The sequence below is a fragment of the Chelon labrosus genome (assembly GCF_963514085.1).
Source record: "Chelon labrosus genome assembly, chromosome: 7".
NCBI lineage: Eukaryota > Metazoa > Chordata > Actinopteri > Mugiliformes > Mugilidae > Chelon > Chelon labrosus.
This window is the reverse complement of record NC_140343.1, coordinates 30384866-30410435: the sequence shown is the minus strand read 5'-3', so window position 1 is coordinate 30410435 and position 25570 is coordinate 30384866. Positions and strand designations below refer to the sequence as shown.

At 40.3% G+C, this 25570-nt stretch overlaps 1 protein-coding gene across 8 annotated transcripts; it reads right to left on the bottom strand.

Annotated features, from left to right (window-relative positions):
* Positions 1 to 143: 143 nt before the first annotated feature.
* Positions 144 to 25398, bottom strand: rubcn (rubicon autophagy regulator). Of its 8 annotated transcripts, none has more exons than XM_084548746.1 (20): positions 25089 to 25321; positions 22889 to 23042; positions 22289 to 22372; positions 20601 to 20760; positions 20309 to 20415; positions 19840 to 20053; positions 19033 to 19452; positions 15400 to 15492; positions 14450 to 14764; positions 14066 to 14173; positions 11240 to 11314; positions 9290 to 9350; positions 8914 to 9046; positions 8627 to 8772; positions 7843 to 7907; positions 7366 to 7604; positions 6876 to 6937; positions 6614 to 6767; positions 6395 to 6488; positions 144 to 3493 (listed from the first exon to the last, which is right to left on the bottom strand). In XM_084548746.1, the coding sequence occupies exons 1-20, from the start codon at positions 25124 to 25126 to the stop codon at positions 3357 to 3359; spliced, it is 2859 nt and encodes a 952-aa protein (XP_084404872.1). In that variant the 5' UTR covers positions 25127 to 25321; the 3' UTR covers positions 144 to 3356. The 8 variants fall into 8 exon arrangements, with proteins under 8 accessions (XP_084404872.1, XP_084404870.1, XP_084404871.1 ...); XM_084548744.1 differs by having other exon boundaries at positions 19828 to 20053; positions 25089 to 25320; XM_084548745.1 differs by lacking the exon at positions 11240 to 11314 and having other exon boundaries at positions 19828 to 20053; positions 25089 to 25320.
* Positions 25399 to 25570: the final 172 nt, after the last annotated feature.

Here is a 25570-nt window from a genome sequence, read left to right as displayed (position 1 = left end):
CCTAGGCTCTCAAGTGTGAACATCTGCAGCTTTTCCTCATTTTACCTTAATTAAACTAAAGCCCATGTAAAAATGCTATATTACATGCTATATTTGCATCTAGAACATTGAACAACACAACTATGATAAATTATGAAATAAACTTTAATACTTTTAACTACAGCCTACCATTTTTTATTTTTATTTATTTATTTTTTTTTTTGCGGCGCCGGTTGAAGCCGGAAGCTGCTTGCAACAGCTCTTACTCTGTCTCTCTTTTTTTCCGAATTTAATTCACTTTTTGTTTCCCTTTTTGTGGAGATTACTTTTGTATATAGTTTTTCAGACAGCATTGCACTTTTTTAGTTTTGTTTTTTATTGGGACTCTCGCCATAGCCAAATATTTTTAACAACATCCAGACCGGCCGGCGTTACTATGCAGGAAGCCGGCGGCGTATGCAAGAAGCGGCCAGCGTGCGCATTGGTTACAGGAGGGAGCGACTGATCGCGCTGCGTGGCACTGTGGTGTTCCCTCGGGACGGACATGGGATCCCCCCGGAGATGCTTCGTGGGACCCGCCGTGGATGCCAAGCAGGAAAATAACATCGAGAAGAGAAGAGACGCTTCACTTCTCAGCGCTGTTCTCCCCTCCGTTACCATGGGCAACGTGAGATCACTGCCATATAAGACGTTCGAACTGGCCGCACTCTGCAGGCTATGTGGTGGCGTCGGCCATCCTGTATGGAGTGGTCTGCTGGAGCAGTGGCATAGCAGTGAGGGAAAGGAAGAAGCTGGATAAGATCATCAGGAAGTCCAGCTCTGTCCTGGGCTGCCCCTTGGACTCGGTGGGGGATGTGGGTGATGGGGGAGTTCTGGCTGAACTGTCCTCCATGCTGGACGATGAGTCCGGCCGCCCTCCATGGTGACCTGACGGGACTGAGGAGCAGCTTCAGTGAGAGACTGCTTCACCCTCGATGTGTGAGGGAAAGATACAGAAGGTCTTTCCTTCCTGCTGCTGCTGGGCTCCATGGCGAACACTCCTAATATGTGCAATATTATTACACCTTATGGTGTAATAACACCAGTCTGTGCAATATGTCTATAATCTGTTCTATCTCTGTCATTTCTGCATGCTGTTGCAAACTGCAATTTCCCCATTGAGGGACAATTAAAGGTTTTCTTATTCTTAATTAGCATTCAGAGAGAAAACGTCCCATTAACAGTGACACTTGTGAACAGTCTAGCCAGTCATTTATTGTCACGATAATTATAGAATCAAAACAAATGTAATAATCATAATAATAATTAACATTTTTAATAGATACATTAGTCTGTAGTGCACTTTAAACCCCATCACTCTGTGTTAAAGGCAGTCCAAGGAGGAACAGTGAGCTAAGTGGAGGTTTTTACTTCGTCGGTCAGTGTTTTTTTTAAAACAGTCGTATTGGGTTCATCTGACAAAGGTTTGTACACATAAATACCAGTTTAGAATAGAGCCTATCCAATTAAAATGATGGTGCCCCTTTTGTATCCCATCTGTAATCAATCTGACTCAGAACTATAAGATGACGCCCTAAAATCAGCCACAAAAATCAAGAGACAAAAGTTTCAAAATCAGAACTTCTGATTCAACAAAGTCAAATCTGAGGGGTCACCAAATCATTGAATGTGCAAGAATATTAAGTAAAATGTTCTGATTCTGTCCTCTCCACATTCATTGTATTATTTCTCTGAGATATTGTGTACTTTTTTTTCTCTTTGGGCTTCTAAAATTCCAAATAAAATAAGATGTAAAAATACTGTTTTGTTCAACTGCTCAAAACTCCATAAGCACTAGTCTGGAGCGGATGTTGCTTCAGTTTAAAAAAAAAACAACAACAACAGTTCAACATGTTAGGGAAATATGCTTTTTGTTTTTTAAGCCAGCTAAACAGGCTGCTCCCTCAAGACGTGAGAATGAAATTTAGTCCATGAAAGAATTTGGATAAGAATTCAGCTATACACTTCTTATTTTGGACTGAAGTCTCCTTCACAATGTTGTGCAACCCAGGTGATGGGAGCTTAATTAAAGAAACAGAAGGTCAATTCTCATGTTCTTATAAGGAACATCTGAAAATTCCCCAAAAAGTGAAATTATCCCATCCAAAAAGACAAAAAAAAAAAAAACAGAAAAGCAACCAAACCCCCCCCCCCCAAAAAAAAAAACACAGGATCAGTGCAATTAACCTAAACTCCATTATTTCAAAACAGCGTTAGAAAAAAGACAAGTGCTGATTAGTGCAAGCCATTTGTCCATGGCTGCACATCAGGCAGCTATTTACGCACGTGTGTGCACACACACTTAAGAATGCAGTTTCATTTATAACATTTCCAAAAACTAACCCTGAAACCTCTTTCTGAAGTCCAGTACTATAAAATCATCTTTTTTCAATGTAACTCCACTATCTCTGCCTGTCTAAGTTCTATGGTACCAAAAGTACACGCTAAATCAACTTAAAATGGACAGTAAGGAGCAATGAAGAGAAAGGATTACTCAGACATTTCCAGAAATTTCAAATTAAAACCACAACATAACTGAAGGTCTGATTCAAATACAGTATCTGCAATAAAAATCAAACAATAAAAAGATCTTAACAAATTTCCAGTTTCATTCTTTAAAACTCCTGTCATTTAAAGTCACAAAAACAAGCTTGAGCCAAGTGGCGAGTTAAAAAAATAAAAATAAAAAAATCACCAGAAATATCAAACCTGGAAACAGTCTGAGCAAATACTTTTTTTGTTGGCAGACAATCTTTGGCTCTTTTCAAACAGATATCCGATATCGGATATCTGTGTAAGGCAGACGGTTTTCTCATTCACGGCGATTCTGTTTGTATGGGAATGATTCAGAACTGCATATGGAAGGTGAAACAAGAAAAACTGTAAGAAAAGTTAGCACATTTGTTTGTCTAATTTGCTTGACTGTGAGAATTGTCTGGCCATAATTATAATTTCTTATGTACAAAGAAATAGAACTATCAAGTAGAAAACAAAATATAAATGTGCAAAACTGACAATGTTCTTTGAGAAAAATTATAAAATTGCCACATGATAGAGAAAATGCTGGGTATTTTTATATAATAATTATCAAACATACTTTTCAAGCAGAATAAAGTGCATGTCTGAAAGGGGCTTACAGAAATCTGGAAATCAACAGTGGCCATGTTCCTCTAGACATGTAGGAACCCCCCCCCCCCAATCTGGCACTATAAAAACAAAACAGCTGGAGGGTACTGTCACCCAGGTCAGAGAGGGTTGGTTGGAAAGAGAGATGCTCAGTGACTACAATCATGGTTGCGTTGTGCTCTTCTTTTCTGAGGTTTCTCCTGTTACCAGCACTAAATCCCACCTCCCTCATCTTCTTGTTCCTCCATATTTTTGCGCGCCATCCTCTCCCTCCGCTCTGCCAACCGCTGACACCGAGGGCAATCTTTACCTGCCTGGAAACAGCTGCGATGGTAACAAGCATGACAGTCTGCAAAAAGGAGACAAACATCACAAAAGCAAAAGTAAGTGGTTTAACAGTCAGCGTATTCACAGCCCATTGGTGCCAGGATAACCGAGAGTGCTGACATGTTCATAACAGTGTTCACAACCAGTTTAACCAGTTTACTAACAATGAGATGAGATGCACAAACTGTGCAGCCAATCACGATAAGATCTCAGGGAGGCCGGGTGGGAGGAAGAGGTATAAAAGGCACAGAAGTCAAAAGCAGCAAGGCAGAAAGCAGGAATGAGCAGCTATGGGAGACAGCTCCTGTCCTGGGAGACACACCCTACAATCTAAACCTGTTCAGACACATCCTGTTCCTCTAAAGCAGACCAATAGAGTTTCATAACTCTTCAGTCTTTTCTCTTTCTTTATTAAAATAAAGGGTAATAATGGATTAATGGATAATGGATTCATAAAATGACAGGAAACTCAAATTCAAAACTCAAAAGTGTTTATTCTGTGTTCACATGAAAATGGAACTTAATAGCAAGCAGACGTAGAAGCAATTAAATGCATAAATTACACATTCATTCTGCAGTCATCTCCGTTCAACATAAAAAAAAAATCTTCTTTCAGCAACAATCAAAATAAAAACAATGTGGCTTAAAAACAAATAGATGACGCAGTGAAAGAAAGTGTAAGGTTTCGTTAAACAATGGCTTAAATCACATCCAACGGTTTTAAACCTCCAATGGCTCAGACATGTGTGAAAGACTGCTGTGGCTGAAATCCATTACCAGAACATACTGAAATGTAAACGTTTATGAGCGATGTACCACATTGCAGTGCTTTGCCAAAATCTAAATTTTTACAAAAACAACTATTAGCAGCAATGTCAGTCTCTGTGACAAGCAGCCAAGACAGCAGAACTGCAGATATCAAAGTCCAAGAGAGGAAAGTATAGCACCAACACCAACAGAGACCAATGCAAAAAAAAACTCCAGTACTAGATAGCTAACCAGATAGATAACGAAATATCGATCCTCCACCAGCAGTGCAAACTGTAAGAACCCGAAACACACCACTACAGTGCCATGGACAATTGGGACAGGAGAAGGGTAGAAAAGCCTCAGAACACAATATGGCTGAAAGAGTGTAAAGAGTTAGTAAACTTGAAAATTTGAAAGGGATAATTCAACATCTTTGGTTAACATTTAGGAAATGGTTTAATTTGCCGGCTTGAAGAAAGTTAGATGAGAAGACTGATTTCAGCAAAACTGATATGGAGCTAAAGCAATGTGATCACCCATAAAACCACAAACGACCATTTTGTGTGTAGATTAAGCAAATGACATGTCATATGTTCATTTGGGAGCATTTGACATTTGACTTGTTTCCAAGTCTTTATGCTAAGCTAACCTATATAATCTGCAGCTTGTAGCCTTGCAGTTAACAGGTAAATGTCTTCTCACTTAAAGGGGAACTACTGTTTTTTTAACAACCTGGACCTTATTTCTAGCATAAAATACGATTGTTTACTCACCCATATAACAGAAGTAAAACAGAAAAGTCTCTCTTTTCTTTGATGCCACTTAATTACTATAGCACTACAAGTTAAGATAAACATTTGTGCCAGGATCTTGATAAAAATATTCAAAAAGTCTGATCTGTCAGGACTGTCAGTGTAGCTGTAATTGTGCAAAACCACAAGAAAGAATTTGACTGTTGCTTGAAGTCAGCTAAGGATATTGTCCAGATCTTCAGTCAAATAATTTTACTTGGGCAAATCTCAGGACACAGAAGTGCTTAATTTTTTATGTCCTGGATACTGCTCTTACTTGTGTCCTCCTCCTCCCTCATCACAACCATCTTTCTCAGCATTCTCTCCCCTACTCTTTGTGTCTTGTTCCATAATCTTATTGCCTCTTGTTAATCTCCTGGCTTTTCGAGTTTTACGACTTCTCCAGTTACTCTGGGCTACATCAGCTGGTTCTTCTTGGCCTTCCCCCTCCTCAGTATTCATCCCTCTTTTTCCATCACTCACACCACTTCCTCTATCCTGTTCTTCCTTGCTTCTCCCTCTGCAGAAAACGGACATCCACTGATGTGGCTGCCGCAATTTCATAGCTGTAACTTTGTCTGGTTCAGTTTTTACCATTTCCGCCAATGTCTGAACATTCCAACACTCCACTGTTCCCTCTCTTTTGTCCAGTGATTTTTTGTTAATCTCTTCACTGTCATCTTCCTCTTTCACTTCTGTTTTCGTTTCATCCTCCATCTCTCTTTGTGAGGAACCCTTAACCCAACTTGCAAACCCTGATATCTTTTCACATCCTTTCCTCTCGTGACCTATTTCATCCAAACTTTCAACACTGCTGCATGTTCCACTGTCACTGTCTCTTCTGTCTCCTTTTGCGAGGCTTTTCTTTAGTCTGTCTATTTGTAGAATCTTTAATAAGTTGACTTTTTCCCTTCTTGCATGACCATCTCCCCTGTCATTACTCTTTTCCCTCTCTTGGACATACTCCCCCTCATGTTGACCATCACCTTTCTCCTCTTTGTCTTTGTTAATCTCTTCCTCCCTCTCCAATTCTGTCCCTCCTGTCATCTCCCGCTCTTCCTCATTAATCTTACTCCTGAAAAAAGCTTTGGCCAGTTTTCCAGGAGTGAAAGCTTGAAATATGCCCCGTCTTTCATGTCTCTCTTCTGTTGTGTCCTTTGACTCTTCTCCACCCTCTTCTTGTGCTATACTCATCATCTCCTGATCTACTTCTTGCTCTAAATCCTCTTCCCCACCCTCACCCTCTCTCCTGTCTTGGGAGAGGGCCTTTGCTAGCCTTCCAGGCATGGAGATTTTCCAGTCTCTCAAGTACAGTGGAGTGGAGGAGCGGGAAAAGGGAGCTCTTAGGCTGCCGAGGCCTGCCATCAGTAGAGAGGGCTCACCTTCACATCGCTGGCACTTGCTCAGCTGGAAAGGGAAGATGATGTCTTTCTCGTTGCCGCAGAACTCGCAAACAAAGCCCTTCGCCTGGCACAGCTGGAGAACATCAGAGAAAAGGAGACAGAAAATTGTTAACATGGATTAAGAAACCTATGTATTTGTTGGTATTATTATATGAAAGTTGAATTCAAGAACAAAAATAAACCTGCTCATTATCTTACCACACAGCCAGATACATGCATGGTACCAAGTTTAAGCAGCTCCTTCATTTGCGGAGCCAGTTCGCCGTTGCGCACAGCAGTGAGGTCGTTGAGGGAGAAGAGGTGAAGGTCCTCGGTTAGGTGTCCTGGCAGTCTGTCAAACTGGTCCAGCACCCTAAGGGTCAGATGCACAGGGGGGACACACTGGTAATGTCTTCTTTGGAATTTTGTCCCCAGTGTTTGTGAAATAACTGCAGAGCTGAAAATATAAATTGCATCTTACTCTTTAGCAAAGCGACAAGTTTTGAAGAGATTTTTTATGTGGAACAGCTGCACTCTCAAAACCTAAAAAAAAATAAAAATAAATACTGGTTACTTCAGGGTACAATAAAAAAAATACAGTTATCCAGTGTGATGCACAAGGATTAGGAACAAAAGGCCAATGTCACTTGCCACTCATACCATCTGAAATGTTTAAGTAATGTGGGCCTGCCAGATGTATCAAGTCAGCTGGCAGCAAATTTCTCATTATAACCACTATGCAGCAACATTAAAGTTGTCAAATGTTTGGCTGCCTCTATTCAACCTTTTCTACTCAAATAGCTACTTGTTGGTTTACTATTTTAAAGTTTAGGTTACTGCATGCTCAGCACACTGCTGTAGGGTTTTGCTTCTTTGCAGCTGACTGAATTCAATGTCCTATGCCCTGTTAAAAAAACAACCACTCTAAAACTGGTAATTCATTTCCATCCTGCTGCTGCCTCTGAACTCACTCTAACAGACTCCAGTGCCTTGTTCTTCTTGTACAGGCCGCTGTTGATGTCATTGGGGTTGAACAGTGGATCTCCAGCTATCTTGCTCAGCAGATCCCGGGCAAAGTTGCTGACATAGTACTTGCTGAAGTCCCACTTCCTCAGCACTCGGCCGGGAACCACTGCCTGGGCGTTCTCGTGGCAGCACTGACAGAAGTAACGTCCGAGGTATTCACAGTAACGCAGTCGCTTAATATAGTCTGAAGTGTGGATAGACACAACGAGTTGGAATAGTTGGAAGAAATATGGTTTTAAGCATGAAACTTCTGCATGTTGCAATTGTGAAAACAATTGTAAAAACAATTAGTTGTAATTTAAATTGTAAATGTTTACAGAATAACTGTCTTGACACTGCTTATTTAACAGAGGAATATTTAAACTCATGTCAAAAATCTAAAGAAAGTTAAGCAAGAGAATTTTTGTGGCTGCTGGTCATACCTGGGTCAATGCGGGTGCCACATCCAGCGCAGCGGTAGTTCTGCTTAGCCACAACTATCTTCCTCCTGAAAGGAATGAGTCAGTAACAAACATTCTGCAGGACAAAGTGTGAGGACAGGGGACTGAAGTTTATTAAGGTAAAAAAATATGTGCACATTAGAAATAGCCATGGTAAATTTTCTCAGTATTTATGGTAGTTTTTTTTTGTTAAAAGAAGAAATAATAAATACTGTTCTGCACTTTACTTGGAAAAACAAACATATTTACAGACAAAAGGCACTTGAAGGTCCTCAACTATGAACGTGGCTGATAATATACATTAAAATCAATAAAGAAAGAAATTGTTTCATTTTGTAAACCATTGTTGCTTTATTTGACATACTCCATGCAGTAGTCTTGTTGTTAGTTCTGAAACAGAAATGTTGTAGGTTGACACCAATTCAGCTGTAATTTGCAGCTTCTTAAGAAACAGTTTTATCACTCAAGTACTGCTACATTTATGTAGGCAACAATAAATGAATGGCAAAAATTGTCACTGATGAAACTACTGTGTATTTTCTACACAGCATGTATGTATGTATATGTGTGTGTGTGGGTGGGTGTGTGTGTGTGTGTGCGCGTATGTGTATATATACACACACACACACACACACACACACACACACACACACACACATGCTAGATAGACTTATCTATCTATCTGTATCATATAAACAGCATAGTGAAAAGGACACAAAAAAACGAGGAAGACATTGAGGGTAGGCAAAACTTGTTGTGGACTCACTTGGGGGCAGGATGAATGTTGAAGATGATCTGTGGTCGAGGCGGTGCCCACTCAAGGTTACCTCGGACACGAATCCTCAACTTGTAGATGTCTGCGTGTTCGCCATCATCAGGAGAGATCGGCAGAGAGTCGGGTATGGGCAGCAACTGAGAGGTGGGCGAGATTAAAGTTTGGTTTGGTCTGTATGTGATACAACTAAAAGCACTACACACAAGTTTTTAAATGATGTTAATTAGTAATTGCATGTTGAGTGCCATGTGTAGTAAACTTTCTTATATGCCAAGTACTTTCTGCGGAGCGTCGTGTTCTGGGACCAGCCAGTCGAGCTCAGAGGCTGCAGGAAGTTGCATGCCTTCGAACTGCCTGAGTAAACCCATGGCTACTGACTCAGCTGAGTTAGACTGGAGGAAGGAGGGAGAGCTGAAACAAGAGAATATGTTTTAAATATGTGAGAACGGGTTACATTCAGGATCCTCTCTCTATTATTAACTATTAGTAATATGAGCCACACTAGGGATTTTATGTCAGTTCACTGTCAATATGTAAAACTGTAGAGGACAGCCCCTGGTGAGGTAATTTTTTCTGTGAATAATAAAGAAAAGACTAAAAACAGACTAAAACATATAACATATAGGATGATGGGAAAGAGAAAATGTTACTTACATGGACTCTGAGCTGAGAAAAGACCTGCAGCTAGAGCTTACACTGTGCTTGATGTCTGCATCTAGATGACAGAGCAATAGCACAGAAAAAGACGTTTGAAGAGAAGAAAAAAAAGGAGAGACATATACGTGGTAAAGAAACAAGCCATCATATTAAAATATTTGCCATACTTAAAATCCAAAATTTCAGAATTTTAAAAATGGAAGGAAGTTTAAGATAACAAAAGATGTCCAAAAGACAAAGATTGATTGTTTTTTGGCAAGCAATTGGCTGTTTTTCTCACCAGATGTCAAATAGCACTACTTTCTACAGCAAAGTAGTTGACAGGTGAGGAGAAATGATTTGAAATGGATGTGTTCATGAAAAAATTTAAGAAAACTTTGAAATATCCCTTCAAAATATTCAAAAATCAAAATCTGAAAATCTAAAATCCGATTAAATTCAATCATACAGTAAATCTAAGCAAGCAGGAAGCATGCAGTAAAAGCTACAAAGATTCAGTGACAGAACTCCACAAATAACAGCAAAAGCATAAGCAGCACGGGTTTGGTAGAACAGGAGACCATCTGCATGGATTTTTGTTTAACAGCTTATCAAGAGATTAACGTTCTCGTTTTTCCACATGAAGCACAGGTTATATTCAGACTTTCAGGGGTTACTGTTTTTAAAAGACTGCGGGAGAGCAGCAAGAGCTGGATAAAGATGTCAGTCAGAAGCCGAAATCCAGATATGAACTGCAATTATTCTGTGGACGAAATTAAGCTTCAGTGAGACCAACAATAATCATATTGGCACGAATGCAGTCTGAAGACAGTTCTGTTTCTACTGATAGTTTGGGCAGATTGCAAACTGCACAATGACACCGTAATCAGTGCCACATAGCAAAAAGCACATGTTAGTAGAAGCCTCGACAAATTATTTTTTCCATTTTATTTTGTGTCGAGAAAAGTGATGTGCAATCGTGGCACAGTTAGAAAGCTGATGTTATTTTGGGTAATGTTTTGTCACTGGTGTTAACTGATTATTTTTCTTCTCCAGCATTCCCTTCAAGCAATGTACTATAAATAAATCAAAATAAATGAGAAGCACTAAGACACAACACTAAGATATCTGAATGAAAAGACTAAATTCTGTGGTAATCCTTGACACACCTCTCTGCCAATACTTCCCCTTCTCGGTTGTAGCACACGCTCACTAAATAAAACAGACATGGTTTGGCCGATGGCATTGATGCAATTTCTGATATCACTACAACTTGATAACTTTAGTCTATAAAAAGTAAGACTGTGCGTATGACAACAATCGCACCTCATCATCCCTGGACACGTGTTGGACATAACGAATGATAGTTAATAAGTGACTGTTTATGCCTTACGTTACAGTCGCTGCTTGTTAACTCACTCTTCTCCTACACTCTAACAGCTACAGGCACATCCGTCTCCTGCACCACCAAAACCCTTAAGCACTGAGCAACAAGAACTGACACAAACAGCTAAGCACCCAATTCAACTGAGGTGAGGGGGAAGCTGGCTCATCACCAAACTGAGAAGTTGTGGGAAGTATTTGTAGGATGAATGAGAAAAATTTGCTTTTTCATTTGTATATCACAATCCACAAACAAGCAACTAAACATTATTTGGTAAAAAAAAAAAAAAAAAAAAAAAAGAAGAACCAGGCAGCTGATTACCAGGTAAAATAGGTTGAAATTTAAATATCTAACTAAAGCGAGATAAGTGTTTTAATAGTACATCAACCATTATGACTAAACTAAGACAGGAATAAAGGTATCAAATGTAATTGGCAAGAGTCACACTTGACACCTGTTTAAATTAAGGATGACAAGTGGAAATTGAAGGCAGAATTTGTAAGTTTGGAGTGGAGCCACAAGCTTCCTTTAAATGGTCTGTATGCAGCCGTGGAGCCTCGCCCTTTGATCCAGCCTACAGATACCTGAGAAGAGGGAGGCGAGTGACAGGGAGAGGCCGTTCTGAGACACCACCAGCAGGGACTGACCCTCACAGCCATCTGAGAGACAGAAACTAACACTCAGCACAACGGTGCCCATGCAGAAACATTTTACCGCAAATCACAGCTGTGTATCAACATCTCAGGCAAACATACATTATGTTGCACTGCTATGTTAAGAAGTGCATGTGGAAGTTGTGAAGTTAAACAAGCTCAAGGTACAACAAACTTTCTGATTACTTAGAATTGTACACATGAAATCCACAACCTATGTTAATGGTATCAAAGCATTAGATCTTAGAGGAATTTAAAGGTAATATGAAAGGGGCCTTCCGGATCAACCGCATCCTTTAAAATTAGTGTGACCACACAAATTCTTGATGTGCTCAATCACATCGCTGTAGCTAGAAACAACAGTTTGCACTGCAGGCTACCATTCAGTGACCTATGTACTCAGACCTTCAGGTTTATGGTGCATGGCAAAAACGTGACATGCTTGGTGACTAGACATTGTGGTGATGAGGTTTTGAATTATGACTGCAACAGAAAACAGCACTTTCATACTGACAATTGATAAAATCAACATAGGCTTCCGCTGCAATTTGACAATTTAAGTTAAAAATAGATGTAACTGTTTTGTTCAAAGTTAAAATGTCTTAATGTTGGCTGCAGCTGGAACAGAACCCTCTGGGGTCAAGGGTATAATTGGCCGTTTGGGATTTTATTTAAAAACTGTTTACCTTGCCTTATTTGGTGTCATTTTTTTTCAGCACAACCTCACATGTGAAACTTGTTATTTTTTCATTTTGACACCGTATTGTATTGACTGTATTAACGCATTGGAACGAAAATCACACAAATAAGAGCCGAGTATTAAAAAGTTTTTTTTTGTTTTTTTTTTTACTGTAATTTTTTTTAAAACACACACGTTTAACAGGCCATTTTTATAAGTTAGAATGCAAGTATAAGTTGTACATTTCCAAAACTTTGTACAAATATAGCTAACAATAAAGTTATTTACAATTATTTACATTACTATTTACAACTTTATTCCCTCCATTGGCTTCCAGTCCATTTTAAAATTGATTTGTAACTTTTAATATTTGTTATTAAAGCTCTTAACGGCCTCGCCCCATTTTATTTGTCTGAGATGTTAACCATTCGTAAGTGTGGTAGGACTTTGAGGTCGTCTAACCAACTCTTGTTGGTGTTGACCGAACCTTTTCATTTGCTGCACCCAGGCTCTGGAATAAGCTCCCCACTGACATGCATCTCATCACTTACCTGGGTCTTTTCAAATCAAAACTTAAAACTTAATTATTTAGAATGACTTTTAGTACCCGGTAGTGTGGTGACACTTTTGTTTTCTTTTTACTTTTTATCCACTTATTTATTGTTTTCATTTTTTAATCGTTGTTTGGTCTCTTGTAAAGCACTCTGGTTCACCTGTGGGTTGCTGTAAAGTGCTATATAAATAAAGTACATTTACATCTAAAATACAGACAATGCCTCAGCCATTTTTTGTACAACTATTTACAAAACAATTATGTGTCACAATAAGTGATGTCTAAATGTCACAAATCTTTCAAATCTCAAAACTCGCTGTTGCTCTCTCCTTCGCCACCGTCACTCCCACAACTTTCCCCTCCTCCTCAGCAACCAAATGTCATGCATTGCCATATAATTTGTCCCCAAACGTCATGAAAATATTCAGGAAAAAGCATGGCATAAAATGATTAGAGATGCTCCGATCAGCATTTCTAGGGTCGATCACCGATTACCGATCACCAAGATCATGATCTGCCGATTGCCGATCACTGCCGATCATAGAATGGCAGGGGAATGGGATTCTTTTATCTATAATCTAGCAGAGTTTGCACCATTTGTAGAAATGAAACTAACTATGAACTACATGTAGCCTATTGGAAAAAAAAATTTCCTGCCTGGGGGGTCGTATCGTGGATCAAGGCAGGTTAGCAGGCGACGGACCTGCTGTATGGTTCACGTCGTTTAAATGTATCAATCACAGTTGGCTGATTGAGGGATGAGGATGTTGTTGGCTTCGGCTGGTTTAGTTTCTCATACTCGGCATATTCAGTTGTATGATAGCGTGTTCTAAGATGCCTAATCATATTAGTGGTGTTAAAATGCCGTGGCTCGCTTCCACCTCGAGGGATTTCAGCAAGACATACATTACAAATGGCTAATTTTACGTCTTTATCGGACACTTTGAAAAACTTCCAGACGGGAGAACTCATGTTGCCACTGGCAAGCTCTGCTGTTGTGTGCCTGTGCGCCGTGCATGCAGGTGTGAAAAAGTCGCGTGAGTTTTACATCACGTGATCGGCTTTTTTGATCGGCGCTTTTGGGGTTCGCCGATCAAGCTATTTTTAGCCAATATCGGCCGATCATGATCGGTGGCCGATCAATTGGAGCATCACTAAAAATGATTTATCACAACAAAAACTGATATATAGTTTGAAGTCCGCACTTTCTACACAAGTCGAAACGGAGACTCAGCAAGGCTGTGTCGTGCTGGTACCATCAGTCATGTGATTTGGACATGCTGGCACGTGAGTCCAGAGAGTTAAGACTGTTGGGCATCATATCACTTAGTAGACTGTTCAGAATCAATAGAAAGTGGTATATTCATATGTCTGTTTCCAACAGGTTTGGCCGCAGTGATTAGCATGTTCAGACGCCATTCACTGCAACCAAACCTCCTTCTGCAGTTGTGATACTCAAAAACAAACCCAAAAAATATGTTTAATTCTCTGTTTTCCCTGATGTTCCCTCATTCCCTCTCTCTACCTCGTAGTTCGCACTCCTCCACCTCCTCAGCGGAGCCAGAGTCAGACAGGCCCTGGTCAGAGTCCCGAGAACTCCTCCTGGAGCCTCCGCTGTCAGTGGAGTGATAAACTGCAGAAGAAGACAAGAGAAAGCATAAGACAGACACCAATCAGTGTTAAATGTCTGCACATCTTTTACGAGTACGACTATGACCCATTCCATCAGGGAAACACATCCGGGTTTTTTCAAAAGTGATGCAAAAGTTCAAAGCACTTTCATCATTAACACACCATAATACAGTATAGTATAAAATGTCAACCAAGAATCACTGTAGCGGAACTTTGGGTTCTGTATAAATGATTGAATATTTTATCTAGCTACGACCCCCTACTAATGTTGTCTTACTGCGCTGAGAGGTTGTGCAGGGTGGCAGCCGACTGTGTCGGATTTGCTGCCTCCGCAGACGGATCTTCTGCTTGAGCTGCTGAATCTCAGAGTCACTGTCACCCTCCTCATCACCTTCCGCCTCCTGACGCCTCAGATTGTATTTCATCAGCTCAATAGCTGCAATGAGGGACTCTGAAATGCTGAAATGAGCGTTCTCCTTTTCAAGGTCAGCACAGCTGCCAAAGTCCTGCTCTGACAGGTAGCTGATGAGGCTCTGCCCCTCCGAAGGCTTTCTGAACATCCCATCCAGTACATTGCCATGTTGGGACCCATCTGAAGCAACCAGAATACACACAACTAAACACCAAATTACAACAGACCAAAACATTACAACATACGTATTTGTACATGAGTGTTTCGCTGCTGTGATTTTTACACTAAACACTTTACTACCATAGTTAGTCAGTATCATACCTGACATAATTTTACCATTGAACTTCACTGAAAATACTGTTTGTGCTCAAAACACACTTAACCTAGCCTAACCCTCCTGCAGACAGACCACGGTTTCATGTTTATAGCCCAGCTGATACAGAGATACAGACAGTGAAAACGCGAGGAACTTCTCCTCTCAACTTTCTTGTTCAGTTTCGTCCCACGTTTAAGTGTGATGTGAATACACAATAAATCCAAAATGCTGCTACGCATCAGCTTTATAAATCAAATAGGCTAAATCAATATTGGATAATTCAAATAGAGAACAATTTGAACATTTTTAATCCCAAACCTACTGGATATACTGCATATACATGCTTCATGTTTTTATGTTTTCCATTTTAAGTCATGAATATGTAATCTTTGTTTAGGAAAACAACCGAAAAGGCAGGTTACCTCTACGCAGTGCAACAGCAGCAACAACTGTCAAAGCTCGTTATTTATTATTGCAAACAAAATATCAGACAACTCACGAGACTCCATGTAAAGAGAACTTGGGGGGCAGGTGTCATTGCGCTGAGGTGAAAAAGGACTGTTGTCTTTCATGCGGTCATCACCTGCCGATTCTGACAAACAAACAGTACATGCCATAGCCTTTTATCATTAGAAGTGACTAAATTCAAAACTGAATCTTTCGAATGGATGGAAACATGCATCACAGCTGGTAGTGGTTAAATGCTTTGATTTTATTGTTGTCACTGTATTGAACAATCAACGCTACGAAGATGGTTCACTTGACTGCATGCAGAAACAGAAACATGGCTGCCAAATTCTAAACCAAGGTCTAAACCCCATTTAACCAATGAGTCGGTTAAATTGAATATGAGACGATTCAATGTTTCCCTGAATGATATGGAGGTGGTACACATATACCAATGAAGTGCCCGATTGGGCATGAAAAAAAAAAATAACAAAAAACATCAATAAAAGTTATCATTCATGGCTTTATCACAATGGTTTGAATTAATTAAAGTGCAGAACCAAAGCAAAGAAAATAAAAATAAGGCTGGGAGGGCTCAAGTGATTGAGTACAGTGAAACTGCACTGCCAACCTGCTACTGGATCTTCTATTATTATGGTGATTTTTCTGTGGCCCCCTCCTTTGCACAAACAGTAAATGAAAGAGAAAACAGAGAGAGAGAGGGAGAGAGAGCAGAAGGAGAGCAGGTTAAGTTAAGCCAAGAAAGGGAAAACCATCTGAGCACAAAGAATGTGTTAATTTCGTAAGTTTTAAATAGGGGTGGGACTTTAACAAAAATAAAATCAACGCATTTAATCGCAGTTTGCATTCCAAACAACGCAGAACTTTTGTCAGTGCACAAACAGTACACCGATTACACTGTTACACACGTCAGAGCTTGGCTAATGTGAGGAATCAGACGAAAGCATGTTGCTAGGACTGATGAAAGGCAAATTTTATTTAAAAAAAACAAAAAAAACCTCATTGAAACCTTGATAAAAGAGTTTGCATACCAAAACAATTCAACCCTACAGTGGCATCTAAATGAAAAGCATGATGCAGTGAGCATAGAAACCGCCGGAGCTGTAAGCGCTAGCAGTCCTGATCCAAGTACGGACAAGAACTGTGTCGGCACCACAAACTGTTCGTGTCTGTGTCTATTATTTGATTCAGTCGTCCACTAAAATCCATTTAAATTAAAAAAAATGTTGCTTTTGTGGCAAATATTATTATGTGATTAAAATGTGATTAATCGAGATTAATCATGATTAATTAATTACAAAGCCTCTACATAACTAGATGATCGCAAGCGATCATAAAGGGGTCCATGCCATGGCCAGGCGTCATCCCCAAGCGGGACGCAAAGGCATAAGTCACCAGTAGCACCCCCAATAGACTGTACTGCACGAGACTTGGTGGGCTTGTAAGGAGTCATCCACAGATTATTATTGTCAAATTTCAAGCAGTTTACTGTGGCGGTTTGAGATATAAACAGCTAGTCGTTGTAGCGCCCCCTACAGGCCGAATGTCTCAAAACTTTGCATGATTGCACCCTCAATACACATGCCTACAGCTAGGTGGCGTTATAATACGCCAATTTACGTTATGACTCATATCTCGAGAACCGTGTGCCCTAGAAACAAAATTCTTTCTTCCGCTGATTCCTTATACAGCCCTGGTTCTAATGGACTAGGCCACACCATTTCCGCCTGCAATTTGTTTCTGCCATTTTGAAAAAATTGCACCTCAAAGCAAAATCAATTCCTCCTAGCCCGTTCATCCAATTCTCACCAAACTTGGCATGTGTCATTTATGGTCAAAGATAATGAAGAGTCAGCAAAATAACTTTAGCAAGGTTATTGATTACAAAGTGAACGGCTAATTAATTTTTAAGCCGTGGCACAGTATAACTCATCATAGCTATTATTTTGTGAAACTTCGTATCATTGAATAATAATATGATTCTGTACAAGCAGCCCAACCTTTGTGACCCTTGGCCTCTAGGGGGCGCTACAAAAGCAACATTTCAGTATCTCAAACACTGCAATAGCTAACTTCATGAAATTTGGTATACACAATCCATCAAATATTTTGTAGCTGCCCATCAAGTTGCATGACATTACGTCTACAGGTAGCTCTACAGTTGACACGGAAACATTTCATATGACTTTAAGGCCTATAACTTTTGAAGAAGGGCGGCACAGTGGCGAGGTGGTTAGCACTGATGCTCTCCAGCCCTGTAAACCACTGCTTGAAATTTGACTATAATAACCTGTGGGGGATTCCACAGATACAATGGCTTCTGTGGAAGACTGCATACAAGCCAACCAAATTTCGTTGCTTTCGACCCGCCTGACCCTCATTCACTTGTCAGTCAAAAGGATTCCTCCGCTGACACTTTGACTCCTTTCAGGCTGTGTCCGACCCGCTTACGCCTCTGCGTCCTGCTCGGGGATGATTTCCCCATGGCATGGACCCCTTTATGGAGTTTATTCTTCTTCACCTTAATGTTCTGCGTACCTACAAATGTCTGCCCAGGACAAACTGCAAGGGCGAAAGACATCAAACTTGGTAACTTGGTAGAAGTCCTAGCATGTCACTTTGTCAAGATGTACAAATACACATACCTGCAGCTAGGTGGCGCTATAATAAGCCAATTTACATTTTGGCTCATATCTTGAGAATCGTGTGTCCTAGAAACAAAATTCTTTCTCCCTTTGATTCCTTTCATAGCCCTGGTTCTAATGGACAAGCATCACGACCATTTCCGCCTGCCATTTGTTTTTGCCATTTTGAAAAAACTGCACCTCGAAGCAAAATAAACTTCTCCTAGACTGTGCATCCAATTCTCACCAAACTTGGCATGTATCATTAGCAGAAATGGGCATGGCTTAGTCCATTAGAACCACGGCTGTATAAGGAATCAGCAGGAGAAAGAATTTTGTTTTTAGGGCATATGGTTCTTGAGATATGAATCAAAAGGTAGATTGGCTTATTATAGCACCACCTAGCTGTAGGCATGTGTATTGACACCTTGGCAAAGTGAAATGCTAGGACTTCTACCAAGTAACCAGGTTTGATGCCTTTCGCCCTTGCAGTTTGTCCTGGGCAGACACTTTTAGCTAAGCAGAAAATTACGGCGAGGGCGAAGAAAAAAATCGGAAGAAAAACAATAGGGATCCTGCAACTTCGTTGCATGGACCCCTAAAAATCGCAACAAAACCAATAGGGATCCTGCAACTTCGTTGGATGAACCCCTAATTAGATTAATTTTTTTAACTGAGTCCCAACCCTAGTTTTAAAACCTTCAGACAGCAAGTATGCATCTTCTATGAAAGAGTATATAACCACATCTTACAGAGCTACAAAAAAACATACATGCAGACTACACAGGCAAAGCCCCATAAAAGTCCCTCCTCAATTTTATGCAAGCACAGTGCAAAAAATCAATTATCTAATTAAAGATGATGACCAAAGTTAAATAAGTAAACTCCCTAAAAGAAAAACATGCAAACCAAGGCAGTCGGGTTAAGAAGATTATGCAACATAAAAGGCCTGAGGAGCAAGTGAATAAACCTGTAACTGAAGCTGAACTTCAGTAGAAACTATTGCAGACATTTTCCACAAGTCATCCCAAATTACTTACCATTCCTGTGTTTTTGATTGATCCCAGTGTCAGACAATGAGCGGGTGTGTCCTCTGGACCCCCTGCCCGGCCCCCTTTGGCCTTCTGAAAAAGATGAGCGTCTTGATGGGACTGAAACCAGGGAGATCCGCTTCAGGGACTGGTCCTTGGTCTCGCCCTGTTCACTGCTGTGGGTGGAGCTTCGAGAGTCACAGCGACAGCGTTGCCCCAGGTTACCAATAGCCAGATACTCTGGACCATCATCAGAGTCACCGTCGCCAGAGTCTACAGCCTCAGCCTGAAGAGAGCAGGGTGGCTCTGTAAGGGAAATGGAAGGGACCAACACTGGGCCAGGAGTGGGCATGACACCTCGCTCAATCTCCCCTGGCCTGGACACACACACCCAGGGAACTTCAGATCTGATGGCTGGAGAGGTAGAGTCTGCGACACAACAAGTAGAAAACATAAGGGGGCGGTTTGATGCTAAGGACTTAATAATAATAATAATAATAATAATAATAATAAAGATAATTTCATTAGCGGGTTCAGTCTAGGACATTTCTATAAGGCTCTATCAACACATTCTTCAGCCTCTGGCTTTGTCTTCAAACAATCAGTCCTCTGTCATAGCACTATACCCCAAACCCAGGCCCAGTGTCCTTGTATGTACTGATAACAAAATAGAGACAAATTTCTCTTCAGTTGCTTCACTCATTGTGCAATCTCAAAATCTATCCACGATTACAGAGATCAACATTTTAAGCACTACTTAAGCCCCAAACCCATTTCAACACATGTCATTCAGCCCTTTCTCACTTGTGATGCTACCATTTTGGAATCCAGCTCCTGCAGTGCCTGCAGAGTTGTAGCTGGTGGTGACTGCTTCTCGCAAAGAGCAGTTGGAGGTGGTGAGCCTGCGGTTTAGAGTTTCTCCTTTGGGAGCTGTGTCAGCGCCCCTCCAGCCACCACCAGCCCCTGGCAACACACACAGGCTCTGGCTCTTTAGAAGACCCAGACAAGGCGGGCCCTTCAGAGGGGACAGCTGGAGGACAAAAAAGTAAATGTAAACTGCATCCTCATTCTCCTGACATGAAAAAGAGGACAGGTGGCGAAATAATACAAATACTGTCAATGAGGCATGAGGGAGGCCATTACATAAGTTGCCCCCAAAAGAAAGCTGACCATATTACAATGTGACTCAAAGTAATGTAAACTCCAGCAAATCACGGTTTTATTCTAAAGCCAAAGGTAATATTTTCACGAAGAACGCGTTAATGTAAATTTGTCAACAACCTACACCAACAGTGTCTACTTGGGCCAGCAATTTGGGGTTATTCTGCTCCACAGCTTCTAAACACTGAAACATGGCCGTCACATGAGGCTCGCTTAGCAGAAAGGCATTATCTGTAACACATCGAGAGATAAGGAGAAGTGAGGAGAAAGATGATTAGGACACAAGTGAGGATGCAAAAAGAAACGTCAAAGAAGAAATACAGTTTCACAGAGAATTGCTGCTAGTTATCTGCTACTTATTTTAATTTAAGCAACAATTTAACAACAATTCTTGAAGTGGACCAATAATGACACACCATTGTAATATTTACGTGTATGTCCCAGATGCCGGAGCAGAGGTCGCAGCTGGGCTGACAGCATGTGAACCTGTAAGCTGTGAAGCAGCCAACGCTCAGCTTTGTAGCTTTCACCAGCACTTTGCACCCCACTACTCAGCACAGGCTCCAGGTGACTGAACTAAGGACAGAAAGTAAGAGGAAAGAAGAATGATATGAAATAGATGCATAATGTGTGGGGAGAACTAACTAGAATGGAAAAACACTATCAATAGCTTTTGAGAATTCATTTTTGGTGACTGGAGTGACAGACTACTTGTGAAAGTAGAGTGGGGATGGAAAATTTTCAGAACTTGTCCTAACCTGTCCATGCCCTGGGACTGCAGATGGAAATTAGCAATTTGCTAAATCTGGAACAGTGTATCTTCTCCTCTGTGATTAATGCACTTTGTACATGGTCCCTGTAAGAAATAAACTAAATAAACTAAACTAAACCTAATAAGTATATCTTTATGATGCAGCACTTTAAGTCTTCTAATTTCACCTGGTCATCAAAAGAGATGAAGACACAGGCCTGACATGGGTTGATAAGAACAACAATTGACAGCCTAAACAGAGTGAGAAAAACAAAACCAGAAGACATAAACAGCAAATAATCACATGATGATTACATTATGCTCTACACCCTAATGAGATTACAGCTACCCCATTTGGTGTTGCACAATCCCGTTAAAACTTGAGAGAGGGGACTAGGGTCAAAGGCCAAATGGCCTCAACAACACACCAATACATTAAAGGTTTGCAGTCCAATGCAAGTTGAGGTGTAGTAACTCTGCTCAGGTTCTTCTGAACAGTGTGGATATTTACTGGTTTAAAGGGCTCCAGACTGCAAGTGAAAATTTGTTTAAGATGGATGTGATATTTCTAAAAGATAAACAGATGAAACAATCACGTCTGTGGTCTAGCGTCACTTGAGGAATTGTATAAAGAATGTCAAGTAGCCAACTATGGGCATTCTATGAAGTATTCTGAGTTTTGCCACAATCTGGCACTGCAATCTAAAAGACTTGTTGGGATTTGTGTTATCCACATCAAATTTAATTTTGGAGGCCAGAACGCACACAACACAATACAGCCTGATTATGTTGCCATTACTTTTCTATCCGTCACTACATGAAGCCGAGCATAATGAATTTCTAATGATAGGACTCGTGACCAAAATTCCTCCACTAAGATTTTATGAGCTAGGGAACTTTGGGATGGCTTCCAGGCTAGTTCAGGTCCCAATTTTCCATTAAAGTCTTACTGCAAAAATAGAAAACTGATCAGTATTGGGATAATAAATATTGCCATCTAAGCTCTCTTAAAAATTCTTTAAAGTTAAAACAGAATTAAAACTTATGTAAATAAGAGTGAATAAATATAAAAATGTTCCACTCTGAGAAAAAAAAAAAAAAGATATTGAAAAGAAATGCTCCCCGCAGTCTGAACTGCAGGTTTTGAAGATAATTATGTTCCCTTTATGTGACACTGGAGCAGCATACAGTGATTTTTTTTCAGGCTGTGTTAAATTACATATCACAGCTTTCAGTAAAGCACAACATAAGGCCGCAATGTTTGAACATTTTCCTCCCATTACAAACTGAAAAGATCCGTGTGCCAGGAAAATATTTGCATTGCGTTTTGAGCTTGGATGGCATGAACCATACCTGTTCAACATGTGAGGCGAGGTGCGGGCTGATGTACCGAACACACCAAACAAATGGCCAGTAGTCTCTCTGCTTGTAGTACACCTGTAACGAAAAAACAGCTGCATGCATGATCCATTTACAAAGAATATCAGCTTCAATGAACACAATAAACCATTAAGGAGACAGAGAGACAGAGCACTCCTCACATTTTAACACAGTATTTTGTGTGAATTTTAGAAGATCAAATGATAACAATGCCTGTTTGACGAGATCAAAACTTTCTTTGTGATAAATATCTGTTACACTCTTTCCCGCCAAACTTTTCCTACTTTAAATAATTTCCTGCCAGAGACATATGTTTTACCATGTGAGGTTTTATGTTTGCTTTTACTATTAAAGGGGAACTAAAGGGTTGTTCTCTTCACAAAAAAATATAAAATAGTGTAGCCTGAATAATAAGGTGTTCAGTTATGTTATAAATCAAAAATCACTTAACTTGACAGATTACATGGTTTCTGTTGAAGAACCCATTTTGCAAGTCAAAGTTTAGCAAAAGGAAACCTGCCAGAGCTGACACTGGTCGTGATGTGGTCAATCAAGTGGACTGTGTTTCCTGACCTGCTCATTTCTCAGTCCATGGCTGAGGATGTTGTTCATATCCTTGTGCAGCCGCTGCAAGCCTCCATACCGTGACCACACATTGGGGTTGTTGGTGGATACAAGGCCCTCCACTGTGGTCTTCAGGCTGGACAGCAGCTTCCATTGTTCCCTCCTAGAAGACAATGGGCAGCAGAAAGGAGAGAGGCACAGCAAAAGGGGAATATTAAAAATTAGGAAGGAGGTAAAGAGGTGCTGGTTTTAGGAATGTGGTAGCTTATGTAAACCAAAATCTACTCTTAAGTAGGAACAAGGAGCTCAGTGACTCGCTTGGAATGCTGACCATCAATGAAAGTGTTAGCAGTGTCATCCAATCATCCTAACATAAATAGATACAATGGCCCACTTCCTCCCCCTCAGCAAGGTCCAGGTTCTAAGGACTTGTAAGCAAAACAGAAGTTAACCTTTTAACCCATACTTTCTGTATAAATTCTAACCAAAGACAAGACTTGACAAGACTCCGATCTGGACATTTGTGAAGTCTAATATTTTGTCCTATATTAGTATACAAGCTCAGTGGTTGATACGAATCCACATGATATGGATTAAAGGGGAACTACTGTTTTTTACAACCTGGACCTTATTTCTAGCATAAAATAGTAGCAAATTACAGGTAAACAAGCCAATCGTTGCGGGTGTGCGTGCCGCTCGGAGATAACATCGTCCAGGTCAGAAGACATCATCTGGGGTGTGTAGGTCAATCTACAGACCTCGGATGATGATAACAGGTAACTCCGGACTCAACGGGGAATAGCACTAGCATATCATAACAAAATACTGGTGAAATGAACGAGTGGCAGATAATGCGTTAATTAGAGGCTGCGACTTGATGCTCCAGTCACTCCTGCTAAATGGATATACGCTGATCTAATTATCTCCTGAAGGAGTGCAAATAACACAAAAGTTTTATGGGTGAGTAAATGATTGTATTTTATGCTAGAAATAAGGTCCAGGTTGTAAAAAACAGTAATTCCCCTTTAATGTAACTACTCGAGGCAGAAGACAAAATGCTGAACTGCAAAGATAGAACAAAAAACTGGGAACATCACTGAGTATACTCAAACGTGTCCTGTGCTTTTGCATGTGCTGTCTGATTAAATGATTTTTAATATACAAATCTGCCCAACTTTAAACAGTATCACAATAGGTTGTCAATACAACAGTTTGAAGGAATCCAGGATGCACAGGACAGCCAAATCTTTGGTCAAATGACATTTTCTTCTCTCAAAAGATTAAAAAGAGGCAGTCGAAGTGTGGAATTGCTGGTTCATAAATAAATAAAACCTTGAAGGAGCACATTCTTGAAGAACCAATGACGTAACATGCACAAACTGCAGAGTATCGGGCTTTTATTTTAAGAGGTGTGTGATGTATGCAAATTTCATCGAATGTGTGTGGAACAAATTCCTAATGACTAACAGAGGTTGTTGAGGTTAAGAATTAACCTTTGAGCTTAAATATTTTTTCTTTCTTTTTTTTTTTTTTTTAAAAAAAACACAATTTCAATTTAACTATGTTTCATATCTTCGACTGTAAATCCTGCTTTTCTATATGATGAAGCTACTTGACACCGACTTTCCCACGGGCTAAATAAAGTATCTATCTATCCATCTCAAGCTATTTTATTTATTAACAGGCAACCGTACTAGATATTTCCTTTAACAGTGTGTGACCATATGGTGTGTGACCAGTGACTTAACCAGTGACGGGTAGCTAAAAATGATTTGACAGCTAGCTTCAGCTTTTAGCACAAAAGTTAACTAGGAAGTAGTTAACAGTTAACGCTAACGCTAATAGTGTTAGCGAGTAAATACCTGGGTGGTAGCTGCCAAAGATATGGGTTATTTTATTGCCACCAAACTTACATTACACAAGAAGTGATCAGTCAGTTTACGTGAGTTATTAGACAAGCCTGACAGCTGATTCTATTAGCTCCAGAATGTCAAACCATGGCATTAGGTTAGCCTAGCCTAGCTTAGATTTGCAGTGTTCTAGCTAGCTTACTAGCTGTCATTTATACGCTAGCTCAATTGTAAGTGTTTCTGCTGCAGAAATCACTGCTGGTCGTTATTGCCTTTGTTGGTTAAGAAGTTAAATTATACTGTTTATATAACCACGGTAATTCTTAAATAAGCTAGCCGGGTCATCAGCGCTGCCCAACCTGCGCTCCTCCGCTTCTCCCTCCGCCGTGCTGTCCATCTCCTCTGGGTGGAATCGAGTGCCGTACAAAGCTGCCAGCTTCTTCGCTTTCTCCGGTCTTTTTTGTGTGAAACTGGGGTTTTAATAGCAATGTTAATGGAAAGTGTCACCCGGACATCCAATCTTCCGCCATGTCTCGTCCCTGCCTCTCCGAGCTGTGTATCAAAACAGTGGAGGCCAAACGACCTACTATAATCACAAAGTGGGCGTCGGTCTTGTGCATCGCTCTGACAACTTTGTAACCGTAAGAGTTCTGTTTGTAATTTAAAATAACTCTACAGTTTTTATAATTTTTTTTAAATAAATATCAGTTGCGTGGTAATAAGTTAATAAAGAGAAACAGTAGTAAACCTTGGCCTGTGAGGAAAGCGTTTTCTAGATAAACCATGGTAAATGCTACCACTTACTGGTACAAATCAGTACTGCAGTCATGACTGTTGTCCC

Excerpts from the sequence above, each read along its gene's own strand:
- rubcn (XM_084548739.1), bottom strand. The coding sequence starts at position 25,126 with ATGGACAGCACGGCGGAGGGAGAAGCGGAGGAGCGCAG. Across the intron at positions 23,043-25,088 it reads GGAGAAGCGGAGGAGCGCAG|GAGGGAACAATGGAAGCTGC; the intron begins GTTGGGCAGCGC and ends ATTGTCTTCTAG. Across the intron at positions 7,908-8,626 it reads AACATTCATCCTGCCCCCAA|GAGGAAGATAGTTGTGGCTA; the intron begins GTGAGTCCACAA and ends CATTCCTTTCAG.